Genomic DNA, 15,041 nt, shown 5'->3' on the forward strand with positions numbered 1-15,041 from the left:
ATAAGAGGACTTGTTAGCCAATGATCTGTAATATGTGTATATGTCCATGTAGGATAGGAGTAGCAGCTGCCAGGAAAGGTACACTCCAGGCTGGGGTTGGGAGATCATTCTTCTTTAACACAAGATATTATTGCAAATACATGACTTTGAGCTTTCCAAAGTGAGACAGTGCATTATAAGAGGCCCAGAGCCAGGCCGCTTTTTTTCCCCCTCAATGTTGATTTTGTGTCCCCGCCTCCATGTTTCTAGCCATCATGATTACTGAGAAGCGCACTGAAAATATATGGGTTGTACCTGCAATTAGAGTGGGACTATGGCATTTGAAATCAATAAACCCACCTATTGCCTTTGAAAAATCATAGCTTATATAAATTTGAACATGAATGAGTAGGTCGTATCAGTAATGTCAGTGATAAACAGTATGTTGGTTCTTTTAGTTCTTAGAGCAGCAAAATTCAGAGCTTGGAAAAGTTACTTTTTTGAACTACAACTCCCATCAGCCCAATCCAGTGGCCATGCTGGCTGGGGCTGATGGGAGTAGTAGTTCAAAAAAGTAACTTTTCCAAGCTCCAGCAATTATAAACATAGTTGTACTGACCACCAGCATTTTATTGTCCTTCTGGGTATAAGCCACAATTAAGATTACATGTGTGTCTTGGCATTTCTGTTTTGGAATTTGGAATTGTTATAGGCATTTTGCTTTTACTCTGGTACTGTGTTTGCTTACTATTAATTATAATAATAGACTTCAGATGCCTTATTTTTTTTTATTAGGATAATTCATATCCTGCCTTTACACACACACACAACTTTAAATGCCATATTGTTCAAGGCAGCTAACAATAAATTCATAAAAGCAATTCAAAAATGCAACAAAGCAACAATAATAAAATAAAAATATATAAAAGTGCTATAGATAAAACATCAGTCAGCACAAAGTTGTACATCTGATGAAAACCCACATATTACAAGATTGTCTGAAGCAGTAGTGGAAAGTAAAAAGTGAAGGGGCCGCTGGCTGGAGCTAATGGGAGCTGTAGTCCGGAACGTCTGGAGGGCACCATGATAGCAACTCCTGGGCCAGAGGAATCTCTGATGAAAGGGAGTTCCACAATTGGGTGTGGCCATGGAACAGACTCTCTCACATGGTCCCAACCAGCCTTGCATCAACTTTTGTTGGGATGCAGAGAGGGCCAGCCTAAGACATTTTGCTGCCTGACAAGATGACACCCCCATTCCATGTACAAATGCTGAAATCCTTCTGTCCCTTTTCAGAGGCATTCTCATTTTCAGCTGGCCTCTCGAAACAAGGTGGATGGCTCAAGTTCACAGTGCTGATGTTGCTCTTCAAAAATCAACTTTCTACATTTTTCATCAATGAGCTTTAATTCACATTCACATTAAGTAGCAGGTTCTCTTCTAGATTGGCAAAGGGACCAGTCTCACACATACTTGGAGCTTAGGTATCAACGCAGGCATTCAGCAGACACCACTGAATCGTTGGGTGTTTACCCCATAGGAATCTCACAGCCCAGCAACCCCCTCTGCTGGGGTACTCTGCACACCCTTTCCTAGTTCAGAAACTCACCATAGCCCAGGACTGGCGTGGCCTGCTGCAAACAAGAAGGGGCCTCTTCAGTCTTCATCCTCCTGGCCTGGCAAGCAGAGGATGGACCTGCCAAAGAGGAAAAAAGACTGTTAGTCGTAAAAACAGGAGAGATAAGGGCAGGGGAGGTTAACAGGCAGCGGCTGGACTGAAACGGGATCAAGGAGGAGGATGGGAAACTGTTACTCTCCACAGATCCAACTTTTGTGTTCTCAAGTACTTGCCAACAATGTAACTCCCAAAAGTGCTAAGTACTCTTGGTGTAGTTTCTTGGATACTGTTTTGCACTTAGGAGTGGGGCTGCTATTTTAAAATTTTCTAAGCAGGGGAATGACACATGTTAGTGCTCACAGCATTCTGTGCACATCATCTCAGTATAGGTTACCAACTCTTTCAGAAGCCCCTGCTTTTGTGCTGTCAGCCACAAATCTTTCTGTAGACATCAGCCATCAACAGTGTTCATCTCCATGCTCTGAAAAGCATCACCTATTGATTTCTGCACCTTAAAATCACAAGAGGGTTCATCATCTGCATTGGTTTCATTTAAATCAAGCCCTAAACAGCTTGGGGCCAGGCTACCTGAAGGATCACCTCCTCCTGCATATACATGCTCAGTCCTTAAGATCTTCATCAGAGGCCCTTCTCCAGGTTCCCCTGCTGAATGGCGTATGGCCACTTTTGATTGTGGCAGTACTGCATAGCTTGATCATTTTAGGCTGTGGGCACACTAGTCACTTCAAAAGCAATGAGAATGTTTTTTCCTGCTGTGCTATGAAGTGATTGTGCCCTCAACTGGACACATCTCACTTCCCCGCTGCTGACTTCAGACCTTTAAGGACCACCCACAGCAAAGTGTTGGGCCAATCACTGTTTCTACCTGAGCCTACAGAAAAGCATTGCCATTGGCCACACCTGGAGTGACAATGCGTTGATCTACCAATCAGTTGTGAAATCTATCTGAAGCTGGGGGAAAAATGCACTCGAGCTGATCCAACCAGGTCTTAGGCTGTGAACGCACTAGTCACCTACAGCAAAGCATTTCCTATAGCCATAACTGGAGGGGAAATGGGTTGATCTGCAGATCAGTTGCAAAATCTCTTCAAAACTGAATGTTTAAAAAATGCACTGATCCCACCAGGTTTTACAGTAAAAAAGGGCCAGTGTTTGACTAGCATTGTGTGCCCCCATTGTCAGAAGAGAGAGGCGGAGTCGCACTGGAGCTTGCAGATTGGTGAGTGTGTGTTTCTACCCTTAGACCCTGGGCTTAGTAGGCTTATGGAGGCCCTGCTTTAGAAAGCCATGTATATTATTTCAGTTGTGAAACACACAAACAACATTTTCTTCCCCGCACCTCACCCTCCTGGTCATTCCATGCTGCATAACTCCTTCTACAATTTCTGGCATGATGACGGGGGAAAAAACAGTTTACCAACCCTGATAAAAAAAGAAATACTCTGGGCATGTGCATTTTCTCATTTTAAATGCGCTTAATAGCACCACGTCCTAGAGACTTTAGGAATAACATGGAGTTGTGCTTCTGCTAAATACATTTACTTGGGAATATGCACCATTTTGTTGTAGAAAAGAATAAGATATGTTTAAAGGAAAAATAATGAAATGCACACCTGTAACTATGTACATTCCATGACTATAAAGTATTTTTTAAACAATAAGAAGGAAGAAAGAGTGCTGTGATGGTGAATCCTTCACATGCCCATGACAACCCAGGTGCTGACCTGCACCTGTTTGTCACAGCCTCCATCAACTACCACCCTCTGGGAAGTCATTAGGGGACTCTGGACTTTAGCCTTGAGGTCCAGTCCTGGTTGCACCACTAAGTGGCGATGCCCTAGTTGTAACCACAAAAGGGGTCAAAGACCAAGATGCTGGAAAATAGGAACTTTTATTATAGATAAAACCCAACGCGTTTCAGCCTATTATCTGTAGGCTTTCATCAGGGGATAATGGCTTATAAGATTTCTGTACTGTGTCAAAGTCAAATGCCCTAGTTGTGGAATGCCTAACCCAGAAAGGCTCACCTGATGCTTACATTATAGCTCTTTCAGTGTTAGATGAAGACCGTTTTTCCCTCCTAGACTTTATCATTTTTAGTGCATTGTAGATCTTTTGACACTAGGTATTTTCCCCCTTGCTGGTTTTTAATCTAGTTTTATATAAGCTTTTGTCCTTTTAGTTTCATGCTGATTTTATGTTGGTGATATAGAGATATTATGATATTATTGTTTTCATTTATTTTTTATTTGTATTCTGTATTGTTGTTATTTAACTGATTTTTAATGTTTTGCAGACCACCAGGGGACTTGGTCGATGGGTGATATAAAACCATCAGTCAATCAGTCAGGATGCTTCAATATTCCAGACAACTATCCTGCAAAAAGTAGGTCAATATTCGTAGCCCCATATAGTTGATGGAATGAAGCTGAGAGAGAGTTGCATGCCCAAGGAGATTGTGGCTGCAGTCCTGTACCAAGTCTCTTAGAAGTAAGTCCCGCCAGATACAATGGGACTTACTTCTGAGTAGATGGATTCTACTGTTAGTGAGTTTATGGCTAAACTGAGTTTCGAACCATGGACTTCTCAGATCATACTTGTTATCACTATTCCAGCTCTTAAACAGGTGAAGCTCCCCACCCACTGCCCTGGCACTGCATCTCTCCACAAATGTGTGCCAGATAATCTAGTTACATCATTAATTGGAGAGACTTGAGATCTGCATTATTTTCCTAAAAAAGAGGTATGTTGGGGGCTCATACCTAGGCTAGAAATGGTTACTCCTAATAAAAAATGTGTGAGTGCTGACTGTGATTATTGGAGGGGGGGAGGCACTCTGCACACACTCAGCAATCTTTCCATAATTATGTATAATATTCCTAGGCTAAGCATTAGGGATGCTGATTGGACCTGCCATTAGAATGATTTTACCTTTAGACAATAAAGCTCTGTCTACTGCTGGTAGTGAAGGTTGAAAACTCTGGGATGGATCTAGACTATGTTAGCTGAACCAAAAACTCCCATTGATTTTAAATCATGGCCGTCTTGTCCCATTGATTTCAACATTAAAAGCGGTTAGGGCGGCAAAAAAGTCTTATTTTGCTACCACCATTAGATCATCCCTTTGCCGCCCAGCGGAGCTTTTTAGGGTGGTACGAGGGCTTCTACATTCTGGCTCTCATGATACTAAGGAAACATTGGAAGCCCGCTGCAACAAACTTGCGGAGCACTTCCAGGATAAGATTGCATGCATCCGTCAGGACTTAGACTCTGATGTTATGACAGATGAATCCATTGAAGTGTCCAGAGCGCGGTCTTGTCCTTTATTATTGGATGAATTTCAGTTGGTGCAGCTCGAGGAAGTGGACAAGGTGCTTGGAATGGTGCGGGCGACCACGTCTGCTCTGGACCCTTGCCCATCTTAGCTAGTGAAGACTAGCAGGGCTGTAACCGCCGGCTGGGCCAGGGAGGTGATAAATGCCTCCTTGAGAGAGGGAGTAGTCCCTGGTAGTCTCAAGGAGGCAATAATAAGACCTCTTTTAAAGAAACCTTCTCTGGACCCAGATGTTTTGAACAACTACAGACCAGTGGCGAATGTCCCTTTTTTGGGCAAGGTTCTGGAGCGGGTGGTTGCCGGCCAGCTCCAGGCGCTCTTGGATGAAACCGATTATCTGGATCCGTTTCAATCCAGTTTTAGGTCCGGTTTTGGCACTGAAACAGCCTTGGTTGCCCTGTATGATGACCTTTGTCGGGAGAGGGACAGGGGGAGTGTGACTCTGTTGATTCTCCTTGATCTCTCAGCGGCGTTTGATACTATCGACCATGGTATCCTTCTGGGGAGGCTTGCGAAGTTGGGAGTTGGGGGCACTGCTTGGCAGTGGCTCCACTCCTACTTAGCGGATCGTCGCCAGAAGGTAGTGCTTGGGGAACATTGCTCGACACCCTGGACTCTCCATTGTGGAGTCCCTCAGGGGTCGGTTTTGTCCCCCATGCTTTTTAACATCTACATGCAGCCTCTGGGTGCGGTCATCAGGAGTTTTGGAGTGAGTTGCCATCAGTACGCTGATGACACGCAGCTCTACTTCTCCTTTTCACCTTCCACAGGTGAGACTGTTGATGTGCTGAACCGTTGCCTGACTGCGATAATGGACTGGATGAGAGCTAATAAACTGAAACTCAATCCAGACAAGACTGAGACACTGTTGGTGAGCTCTTTCCCTGCTCAGATGGTGGATGCTTATCCTGTTCTAGATGGGGTTACACTCCCCTTGAAGGAACAGGTTTGTAGTTTGGGGGTCCTTTTTGACCCTTCCTTGTTGCTCGAGGCTCAAGTGGCCTCGGTGGCACGGAATGCGTTTTACCACCTGCGCTTAGTAGCCCAGCTACGCCCCTATCTGGACAGTGATGATCTCGCCTCGGTTGTTCACGCTCTGGTAACTTCTAGACTGGATTACTGTAATGCGCTCTACGTAGGGCTGCCCTTGAAGACTGTTCGGAAACTTCAGCTAGTGCAAAATGCGGCAGCCAGGCTGTTGACGAGGACCAATCGGTCTGCGCATATAACACCTGTCCTGGCTCGCTTGCACTGGCTACCTATTTGTTTCCAAGCTAGATTCAAGGTGCTGGTGTTGACCTATAAAGCCTTACACGGTGTGGGACCGCAATACCTTGTGGAACGCCTCTCCCGCTATGAACCTACCCATTCACTTCGTTCAGTATCTAAGGCCCTCCTCCGGGTACCAACTCACCAGGATGCCTGGAGGACTGTTACTAGATCTGGGGCCTTTTCTGTGGTGGCCCCCGAATTATGGAACAGCTTACCGGAGGAAATACGCCTGGCGCCTACGGTTCTTTCTTTTAGGCGCCAGGTTAAGACCTGGTTATACTCCCAGGCATTTTAATGTTTAATGCTTTATGTTTAATGTTTTTAGTTTAATGTGTTCCTTTGTTACTGATTTTATTCTATATTGTATTTAATTTCGTTTTGTACACCGCCCAGAGAGCTGTTAGCTATGGGCGGTCTAGAAATGAAAATAAATAAATAAATAAATAAATAATTCAACTGACTTAGTATGGAGCCAACTTTCTCCTTTATTGCATACCTCAATATCCTCCTAAGGGGTAGGTGGGAAGTCAGTCCAAGCCTGCCCTTTCCTTTTTTTTCTGGCCAGTGCATCTGCAACATCCATTGCATTAACTGGGGAAATGTGAACAAACACATTAGGCACTTTCCCAAGGTTTTCACATTGTAGAGCCCAATGTCATAATAATCACAGCAGTAAAACTAGCAACCCAGTCTTATTTATGTCTGCTCAGAAGTGTATCTTACTGAGTTCAGTGGGACTTACTCCCAAGTAAGCATACATAGGATTGCAGCCTAAGTTAGAGCTATTCAGACGTAGGGCTCACCAGAGAAAACAAACTCGGCCTCTTCTTGTGCTTTTTACAGCAATTTGATTTCCAGAAATCAGCAAGTAAAGTCTTTTAAGACATGGAGGCATGTATGCACAACAAGCTGCTGTCAAAGGCACAGGAGTATGGAATTGGCAACTGTATTCAGATCACAGACCTTATGTTTTGTAAAAAAAAAAATTAAAATACATCTGACTGTGTGTTGGGATATTTTTGCTGTGCTGAGTTGAACAGGTCTAATAATTTGCAAAGTATGGCTTTTGTTGGGAGCTGGCATATAATATGGACTTGAGAATATAAACTAGAGCAGGGGTCCCCAACCTTTTCCCCCCACAGATCACTTGAAAATTGCTGAGGGTCCTGGCAGACTGCTTAATTATTATTTTTTGCCTGTTGTAGCAGTTAAAATGCTGTACGATGTTTAATTGCATTTTTGTTGCTTCTCTTATTGCTTATATTGTATTTTATAGTATTACAATTTGCATGCCATAGAATTCACACTGTAAGACAATAAAACCCAGCATAAGAAATAAAAGAAGCAACAAAAATGCAGTTAAAAATCAACATGAACATTTAATGTGAACATGCCACAGATCAGCTGAATGAAGCTCATGGACCACAGTTTGGGAACTCCTAAACTGGGGTATTTTCAGACTGTCATTTTCAGGTGGGGCTCAGTGTCATACTGCAAATGCAGGTTGTGCAATTAAAGTTAACGTAGTGCGCTTGCACAAGAACAACAACAAAAGAATTTGTTCCAATAAGGAAAGTAATGGGGAAATGCATTGGGGAGTGTGGGATAATGCTTGATATGTCATCTAACCTCCCCACAAACAAATCAGGATGAATGCTCAATAAACAAGTTGTCTGGAATGACCTAGGGGAGTAATGTAGTCCCAAATTGTAATCCCATGAATTTAACATATGACCTTAGGTAACCCACCTTCTTCTGGCCTAAGGTGCCCCCCCCAATAATTTGTAATAAGAGATGATAACTAGAGTTGCCACCTCTTCAACCAAACTCTGTTGGTGTATTAACAGCAGCTCGATCAGCAGGAATAAGCTGGTGATGATTTCCAGAGCACAGAGACAAACATAATTATCTACTCATTTCTGCAAACCGAGCTGCTGTTACAAGAGCTAGTTGAAAAGTTGGCAACCCTGATGATAATAATGGCCTACCCTACAGGATGTGGATTACTGAAAGCAGGGTGCTTTGGATGAAAATGATCAAAGCAAAAACAAATGACAGTCTGACTGATAAGAAGTAAGGATGTAAATCTGCCCTTATAAGGTCTACAAGCCAAGGAGGAAGATCTGACCCAACAAACAAGTTTAAGAGTTGCATATAGGCCTTCTTTATCCTTGCTCATGTTCATCCCTTCCTGATATAACTTCAAAATGTTAGCCACAAGAAGGGAGAGAGAGGCATATGAGGGAGGGCTGCTAAAATGAGGTCTGTTAAAAATGGGGGTGGGGTACAGCTGGGATTTCAGCCTGTTTGGAAGTGCTATCCTCTAACCCCAGATATGAAAGAGCTGGCTGTAATCAGTGAACAGTTGTGTGGGAAGGGTGATACTCTGCACATGCTCAGAGGCATTTTACTATTTCTCATGTTTTAAGGCAGAACCTTGGCATACAAGTGGATTCTGGCTGAGGGTTAAGCCCTGGACATCCATCTGCAACATAAAGGCTTCTGAGACAAAGCTGATTATGAAGGATAACTGGAAAGCTATGGAAGGAGTACTGAAGGGGGGGAACTATAGCCAGCAGATGATAGATGTGACCTAGTGGGGCTGTAGGTGAGTATTGCTAGAGGAGGACATCTACTATGTTGTGAATGCCAAGCTCGGAAGTGCTGCATGGCTGTGACTGTATGGGAATAGATGAATGGGGAAATTGGACCACAGCCTTTTGTTCTGGTTGTGGGTTATTCCTGCAAAAAATGGGGAATTATTTTCCCTAGATCAGGTTCCCAAGCATTTGAGAATGAGGCACATTCTTCCTGAATTAAAGTGGCAGATACCCTTTTCCATTTGCAACCCCCAAAGGTTTACTTTCAGAGTGTGGAAGGATAAAAAATTAACCTGCTTTCAAAGGAGCCCACCATCTCTTATTTTTCAGTGAGTCACTGTTTTGGGCACACCTTCTGATAGCAAAGGTGGCAAACTCAGAGCAATAATTCATGCAGAGATGAAACAGGAATCCTCCTCTATAAAGGGGGGCAACCTTGCTGGAACTCTGCATTGGGAATGACTCCATGCTCCTCCAGTGTCATACCTGATGCAGCAAGGACAGGGCAGGATTGCTCATTCCCCAGCAGAGGCTAATTGGCATAGCCAGAACAACCAATCATTTAGTGAGGCAGCCTCTTCTGTGGGCGGAGCTCACAATAGCTTTTCATGGTTTGGTTAGCTTATTCTTCACTGCTTACAGGAGCAGTTCATCCCAGCACACAAGTTGGGAATCATTGCTCCAAGACTTAGAGCAGGGATGGGGTGTTGCTGGACTCCAACTCCCATAGTCCCTGACCATTCCCTTTGCTTAGAAACCACTTAGGCAAATATGCAGTGTGTGTAATATGCTGGCTGGGGCTAATGGGAGTTAGAGTCCCAACTACATCAAGTTCCCCACCAGACCTAGACAAAACAGCAGTAGTAGTGTAGTAGTAAACTCAGAAGTGCAGAGTTCCTTCATGATGGTCACAGACACACACCCTCCCCCCTATTTTGCTGCTGGGTTGAGAATGAACTCCTTGTTAATGCCTTCTCCCACAACAACAGATGTCCCTAGGAACCAATCAGCATGAAACTGACAGTGTTAGCTGCTGAACAGAGTCTTCTCAGTGGCTGACTCACCTCCTTTCACTCTGATTTCACTCTGATTCACTCCAATCAGCATGAAAGGACAAGGAGACATGTTAGGAGACTCTTCTCCTAACTCCCTAACTCACATTCCCTTTTCATGCTGATTAGCTCATAGGAACCTAGAGACATAGGGACCCTGCTGGGACCCTGCTTCTAAAAAAGTTGAGGGTCTAAGACTCCCTGAGACCCTAGACAACTATAACTCTGGTCACACCATGCCCCCTCACAGCCACTCCCCTTCTTATACAATAAAATAAGCTTTCAATCTCTTGCTTCATTTGGAATACTTTCCCTTAGTGTTGCGTTGCAATGATCAATGCAGATCTCCATGTGTTGCCTTTCAGCTAGATCTTCTATTTTCTGTGCATGTACATAGGCAAATGTACTAAGATGCTGTAAGCTAATGAGCTCTTTTTGGTGAGTTCCCCTTCTTGATTGCCATAGTAAGGGGAGTGAGTTAGCCACTGATAAGAGTCTTCTCAGTGGTTGATTTGCCTCCTTTCACTCTGATTGGCTCCAATCAGCCGGAAAGGACACTGAAGACATAGGGACTCTGCTGGGACCCTGCTCCCCAAAAGGTAAGAGGCCCAAGACCTCTTGGGACCCTGGACGACTACATCCCTGGGGCAATGTTATAACTGGAAAATTTGTTCATTATAATGGCTAGCATGGTGGCCTTTAACAGGGAGAAGGAAACTGTGGCCCTCTAGATGTTGTTGGACTCTGACTCCCATCAGCCCCAGCCAGCATGACCAATGGTCAGGGATGATGGGAGTCGCAGTCCAAAAAATATCTGGAGAGCCACAGTTTCCCCATTCCTACTTTAGGACATGGAGACCGGAACAAAAGGGCTCTCAAGCTGCCATCCTTACCCCCTTGAATTCAATAGGACTTACTTCTGAGTAAACGTGGCTAGGATCCTGCTTTTAGATTGCAGTCCTATACAGGTTTGCTTCGAGAAGGCATGTATCAGATTGTGGTATTAGCTACTTTCACAAATCATTTAGTGATTGGCGGAGGCATACAACAGTTATTATTTTTAAAAATCCTTCGGACAGTAGGGGGGAAATGGGTGTAAGAGACGAAGGTGTCTGATGAATAAGGCAAAGGTGGAGCTGGAAGCCTGGTTAGGATCAAAACCAGAAAGGGTGGTGGGGACAGGTAGCTTCGCAATGATGGACGAAATTAGGCTAATAGTCAAGGGCCGATCGCTTGCCGCTTCGATCTGTTGAACTCCTTCTTTCCCACGCTCCCAATTTTGCCCACCTGTCCTGCTCTTGATTCCTTTTTTTTCAGTACAGAGAGGGAGGAAGCTTTTAAAAAGAAGGGGAAAGGCAAGGCGAGGGAAAGCCTATGGAGTCCAACCGGCTCCGCAGCGATCCCCTCAGAACCAGGCAAAAATAATGCCTCGCCCGCGCGGTAGTTGCTGTGGAGGAAAGAGAAAGCTGCGAAGAAGCAAGGTTCCAACGGAACGTTTTCTCCTCAAAAGCACGAGAGGAAATTTGTAGCCATGATTCGAATTCAGAGACGGGTAGCGGCGAAGGTCTTGCCGCTATCTCCGCGCTCGAGTACAATTTAATCTCTGTCTTGTGTTCTTGTTTGCCTATTTTTAAAAAAATCTTTTATTTTGAAATCTGCTTAGGGAAATTTCACCTTCCCAGCAAGCTAATCATCATCATCATCATTCATTCATACATACATACATACACTCAAAAACGAGGGGGGTAAGGGGAGAATCGATTATGTTCAAAAGTTTTGACGGTAACAGAAGCTTGGGCCAGAAACGGATTCTAGATTTTAAAAAGTAATATTTTTTTTTTAGTTTTCAAACAAAGGATATTGTTAACCCTCGTTTCCTTTCTTGTTGGCCTCTTGAGTGTTTTTCCCTGCATTTTTATTCTTCTTACTTGAAAAGTAAACCACTAAACTCAATGGGACTTGCTTCTGAGTAGCCATGTTAGTCCGTTGTAACTTTAAAAAGATGGACATTATCTCCCATTTTAGTAGAAAAACTCCAAGTCCCTTTTTGTTTTGTTTTAAACCCCTCCCCCATTTTTATACATTGTTAGGCACCAACTTTTTTAATCCGATTTTTTTTTTGTTTTAATATTTTACTCCTTGTTTCGCCTCGGGCTACATTTTATAGTGACTTGAGGAATATTATTTTCAAATGTGTCCATTTTCATTTTTTAATGTTTTTTCCTTGAAAAGGGCTGGGGCATTTCTTGTTTGTTTGTTTTTTTAAAGAAACAATCGAGAATCTGTATAAATTGTAAACGGAGAGCAATGAGAGTCGACTTAGGTCTGGCATGAAAAATGTAATGCTTAAATAAGGAGTCTTGTGGCACGTTAAAAGACTAGAGTGTGAATGTACACACTATACATGGAACACATAAAACACGTTTTAAAAACCGTATCTACAATGAACTTAAAGGAAAATACTTCGATTTTTTTTCCTTTGTGTACATACGCTTATTTTTCACATTTATAAAATCGCCTTTCAGCAAAGGCTCCTGAGGCGGAGCAAAGAAAAATAAAATAGTGTAGTTTAGCAGTCCGAGTGGTGAACCGGCTTCATGTTCCCACTTGGCCAAGAAGTTCACTCGGTGACTTTGGGTCAGTCGCTATCTCTCGGCCTAATCTACCACACAGGGTTGCTTTGAACTTGTGAGAATAAAATGGAGGAGAACCTTGTATTTCTTGTAGGATACATGTAAAATTTCATATAGAATTCAACAACAGCAAGCCAATTATAATAATATCATATTTAAAACGTTCATATACCGCCTCCCTAGGAGAGGCGGCTTACCAAAACAATGAACCAATGCACTCCGAAAAAACATGGAGTCCAAAGGGTCGAACAATAATAAGCAGAACTGCTTTGAGCTGCTTGCCATCCCTATCCAAAATACATTTCTGTGCAAGGCCGACCGATTACAACTCTGTCTGACGCCGCGGGTATTCGTTTTAAAATAATTCTAACAAGCCGATCGTTTACATGTACTTGCAAGCAAACTCCATTAATCTCAACAGCCACCTGATGAGTTTAAGACTACCATGTCTCCTCAGATGTAAATCCCATTGTGTTCAGTGGGATTTTACGGCCAGGTAAATGCCTATAAAATCGCCGTTTAAGTCTTCAGGGGTGCCACGCGCCTTGTTGGCCCTGCAACAGACTCCCGTGGTCTGTCTCTCTCTGGAATTTTTTTACAAGTTTGTCAATTGAGGGAGAGGGGTCCGAAAGAGTTGCTGGGTTTTTTTAACTTCTAATTTTTTGACATAGGAATTCGAGGGGCTTTATTTACAGGCAAAATGCGTTTAGGATGGGGATGCCTGTTGCGAATAATTCTCTTATAATTTATTGGAGAGGACATCGACTGGGCCTGAGACACTACATTTCCTATGGACTACTTCAGCATCAATTAAAAGCGTTAATTTATTCACAAGTTGAGGCGTACCAAAATGATTCCTGTGCCAACTGTAAGCTTCTCGCGGCAGAGAACCCCTTCTTTTTCCGTGTGCTAACACGCCGGGGACTGATGGTGTGTGCAAGCAATAAATGATACACATGTGCACGCATGTGATTCTTCAAATATGAAATTTAGACATACAGGCTTCAGCCCGATCATTCTCACCTATTTCCAGGGGACAGTCCTTAAATATTCTCTGCTATTGAAATCAGTAGATCGTGCAGCCGGAGCCTAGCTGTGTTCACACCAAAGAAGCGCCACTGAGTTCGCCCAGACTTACTCCCAGGTAAGAATGCTTAACTTGTGCATTAATTTGGCTGGATCGTGTCCCGGTTTTGTTTTTATTCGCGCTACGGAAGATGTGTCAAAAGACTACATGGATAGAGGGTACGATAGTTTTTATCTGCTGTTGTAGATAACTTTGCTAGGGTCCTGGTGAGCACCATAGCGAAGAAGGATAAAGTAGAAACACGTGCAGCGTCGGTAACCTAGACGTGCTCGTGGCTTGTGCAATAGAAATCAATGCGAGTGTAGAATGTTCGGGGAATCCGCCCGAATTAAGCACATCTCATCCACAATCATTTTGTAAGGCACAAGAAGCACGATAGGTAACGTAAGAGCCCAGTAGGGCACAATCGGTCGCGCTGGAATCGATCCGGAGTTTGTTCCTATACATAATCGGGCCCACCAACCCCAGGAAGCAATGGAATCTCTGCTATACAAAATAGGACACGGATATACAAAGGCACACAAACGTGTGTGTAGTACTAGATAGCATTTTTCATAGTTTACATAACACATCTCTGTCTTTCTCAGATACACACACACACACGGCACGCTGGTGCCCACAGAACTCTTCGGATGAAGTGGCTTGTGGATCGTAGCCCAAATCCACATCTTTCTCCCATAACGACATCCGACAGCCGCCCACTAGCTATGCCATAATAAGAGAAGCGCCAGCCAAACAAGTTCAACTATGGAAATGCTTGAGTAGTTGCGGTAATGCTCATGGGGCAAATAAATTCACCCCGGCGCTTTTTGCCCCTGCAATACTGTTTGTCTTGTATTTATCCTCGCAAAAACATGTAAATAGACTACCATATTCTACGATGCACATCCCCGTCTTTGTCACATATGGTTATCTATATGTGAACACAGCACGGTTTTTGCTTCTAGCAGTAAACATGTTAGGTTTCTCTCTCGTATCTCTAAAGTAGTTTTAGACTTCGTATCTACAGCGGTAACCTCTCTCTCTCTCTCTCTCTCTCTCTCTCTCTCTCTCACTCACTCACTCACTCACACACACCCTTAGGGTTTAGCAAAAGCTTAGCAGCCTGTACCCACTCTAATCGACCCATTACTGTCCAAATGCAGCGGGTACGATCCACCCGCATTGTGAAGTCTTCGCTTTTTGAAAAGCGCTCGCTTAAATCTTTCCCATCCGCAACCGACGGACGCACTGAACCTTGGAGAGGTGGTGTCGGTTGCTTGGAAGTTAAGCCCCACGGCCTGAAGCCGAACTTATTTGCAAGGAAGTCTTTCCTTTCAAAATCGAAAACACCAGCATCCTAACGGAGCCAAACCAACCTGCGAGGGACTGACAGGTCTTGAAGCTCCTAGGCGGGCTTCCTTGAGAAGTCCCACTGAACGCTGTAGGGCTTACTTCCGAGGAAG

At 43.8% G+C, this 15,041-nt stretch overlaps 1 protein-coding gene across 5 annotated transcripts in view; it reads right to left on the reverse strand.

Annotated features, from left to right (window-relative positions):
- LOC133379368 (LIM homeobox transcription factor 1-alpha-like) overlaps nucleotides 1-15,041 on the reverse strand; it is a 132,911-nt gene that overhangs the window by 98,419 nt on the left and 19,451 nt on the right. For 3 of the 5 annotated variants that reach the window (XM_061614494.1, XM_061614492.1, XM_061614493.1), the window contains exon 2: nucleotides 1,589-1,675. In XM_061614494.1, the coding sequence (XP_061470478.1) occupies nucleotides 1,589-1,646 (58 nt within the window). In that variant the 5' untranslated portion in view covers nucleotides 1,647-1,675. Of the gene's footprint in view, nucleotides 1-1,588; nucleotides 1,676-2,185; nucleotides 2,249-15,041 lie in introns of those variants that run through there. The other 2 variants (XM_061614490.1, XM_061614489.1) reach the window with 1 other exon arrangement.

Source organism: Rhineura floridana, chromosome 3 (assembly GCF_030035675.1).
Source record: "Rhineura floridana isolate rRhiFlo1 chromosome 3, rRhiFlo1.hap2, whole genome shotgun sequence".
In the NCBI taxonomy this organism is placed as follows: Eukaryota; Metazoa; Chordata; class Lepidosauria; order Squamata; family Rhineuridae; genus Rhineura; species Rhineura floridana.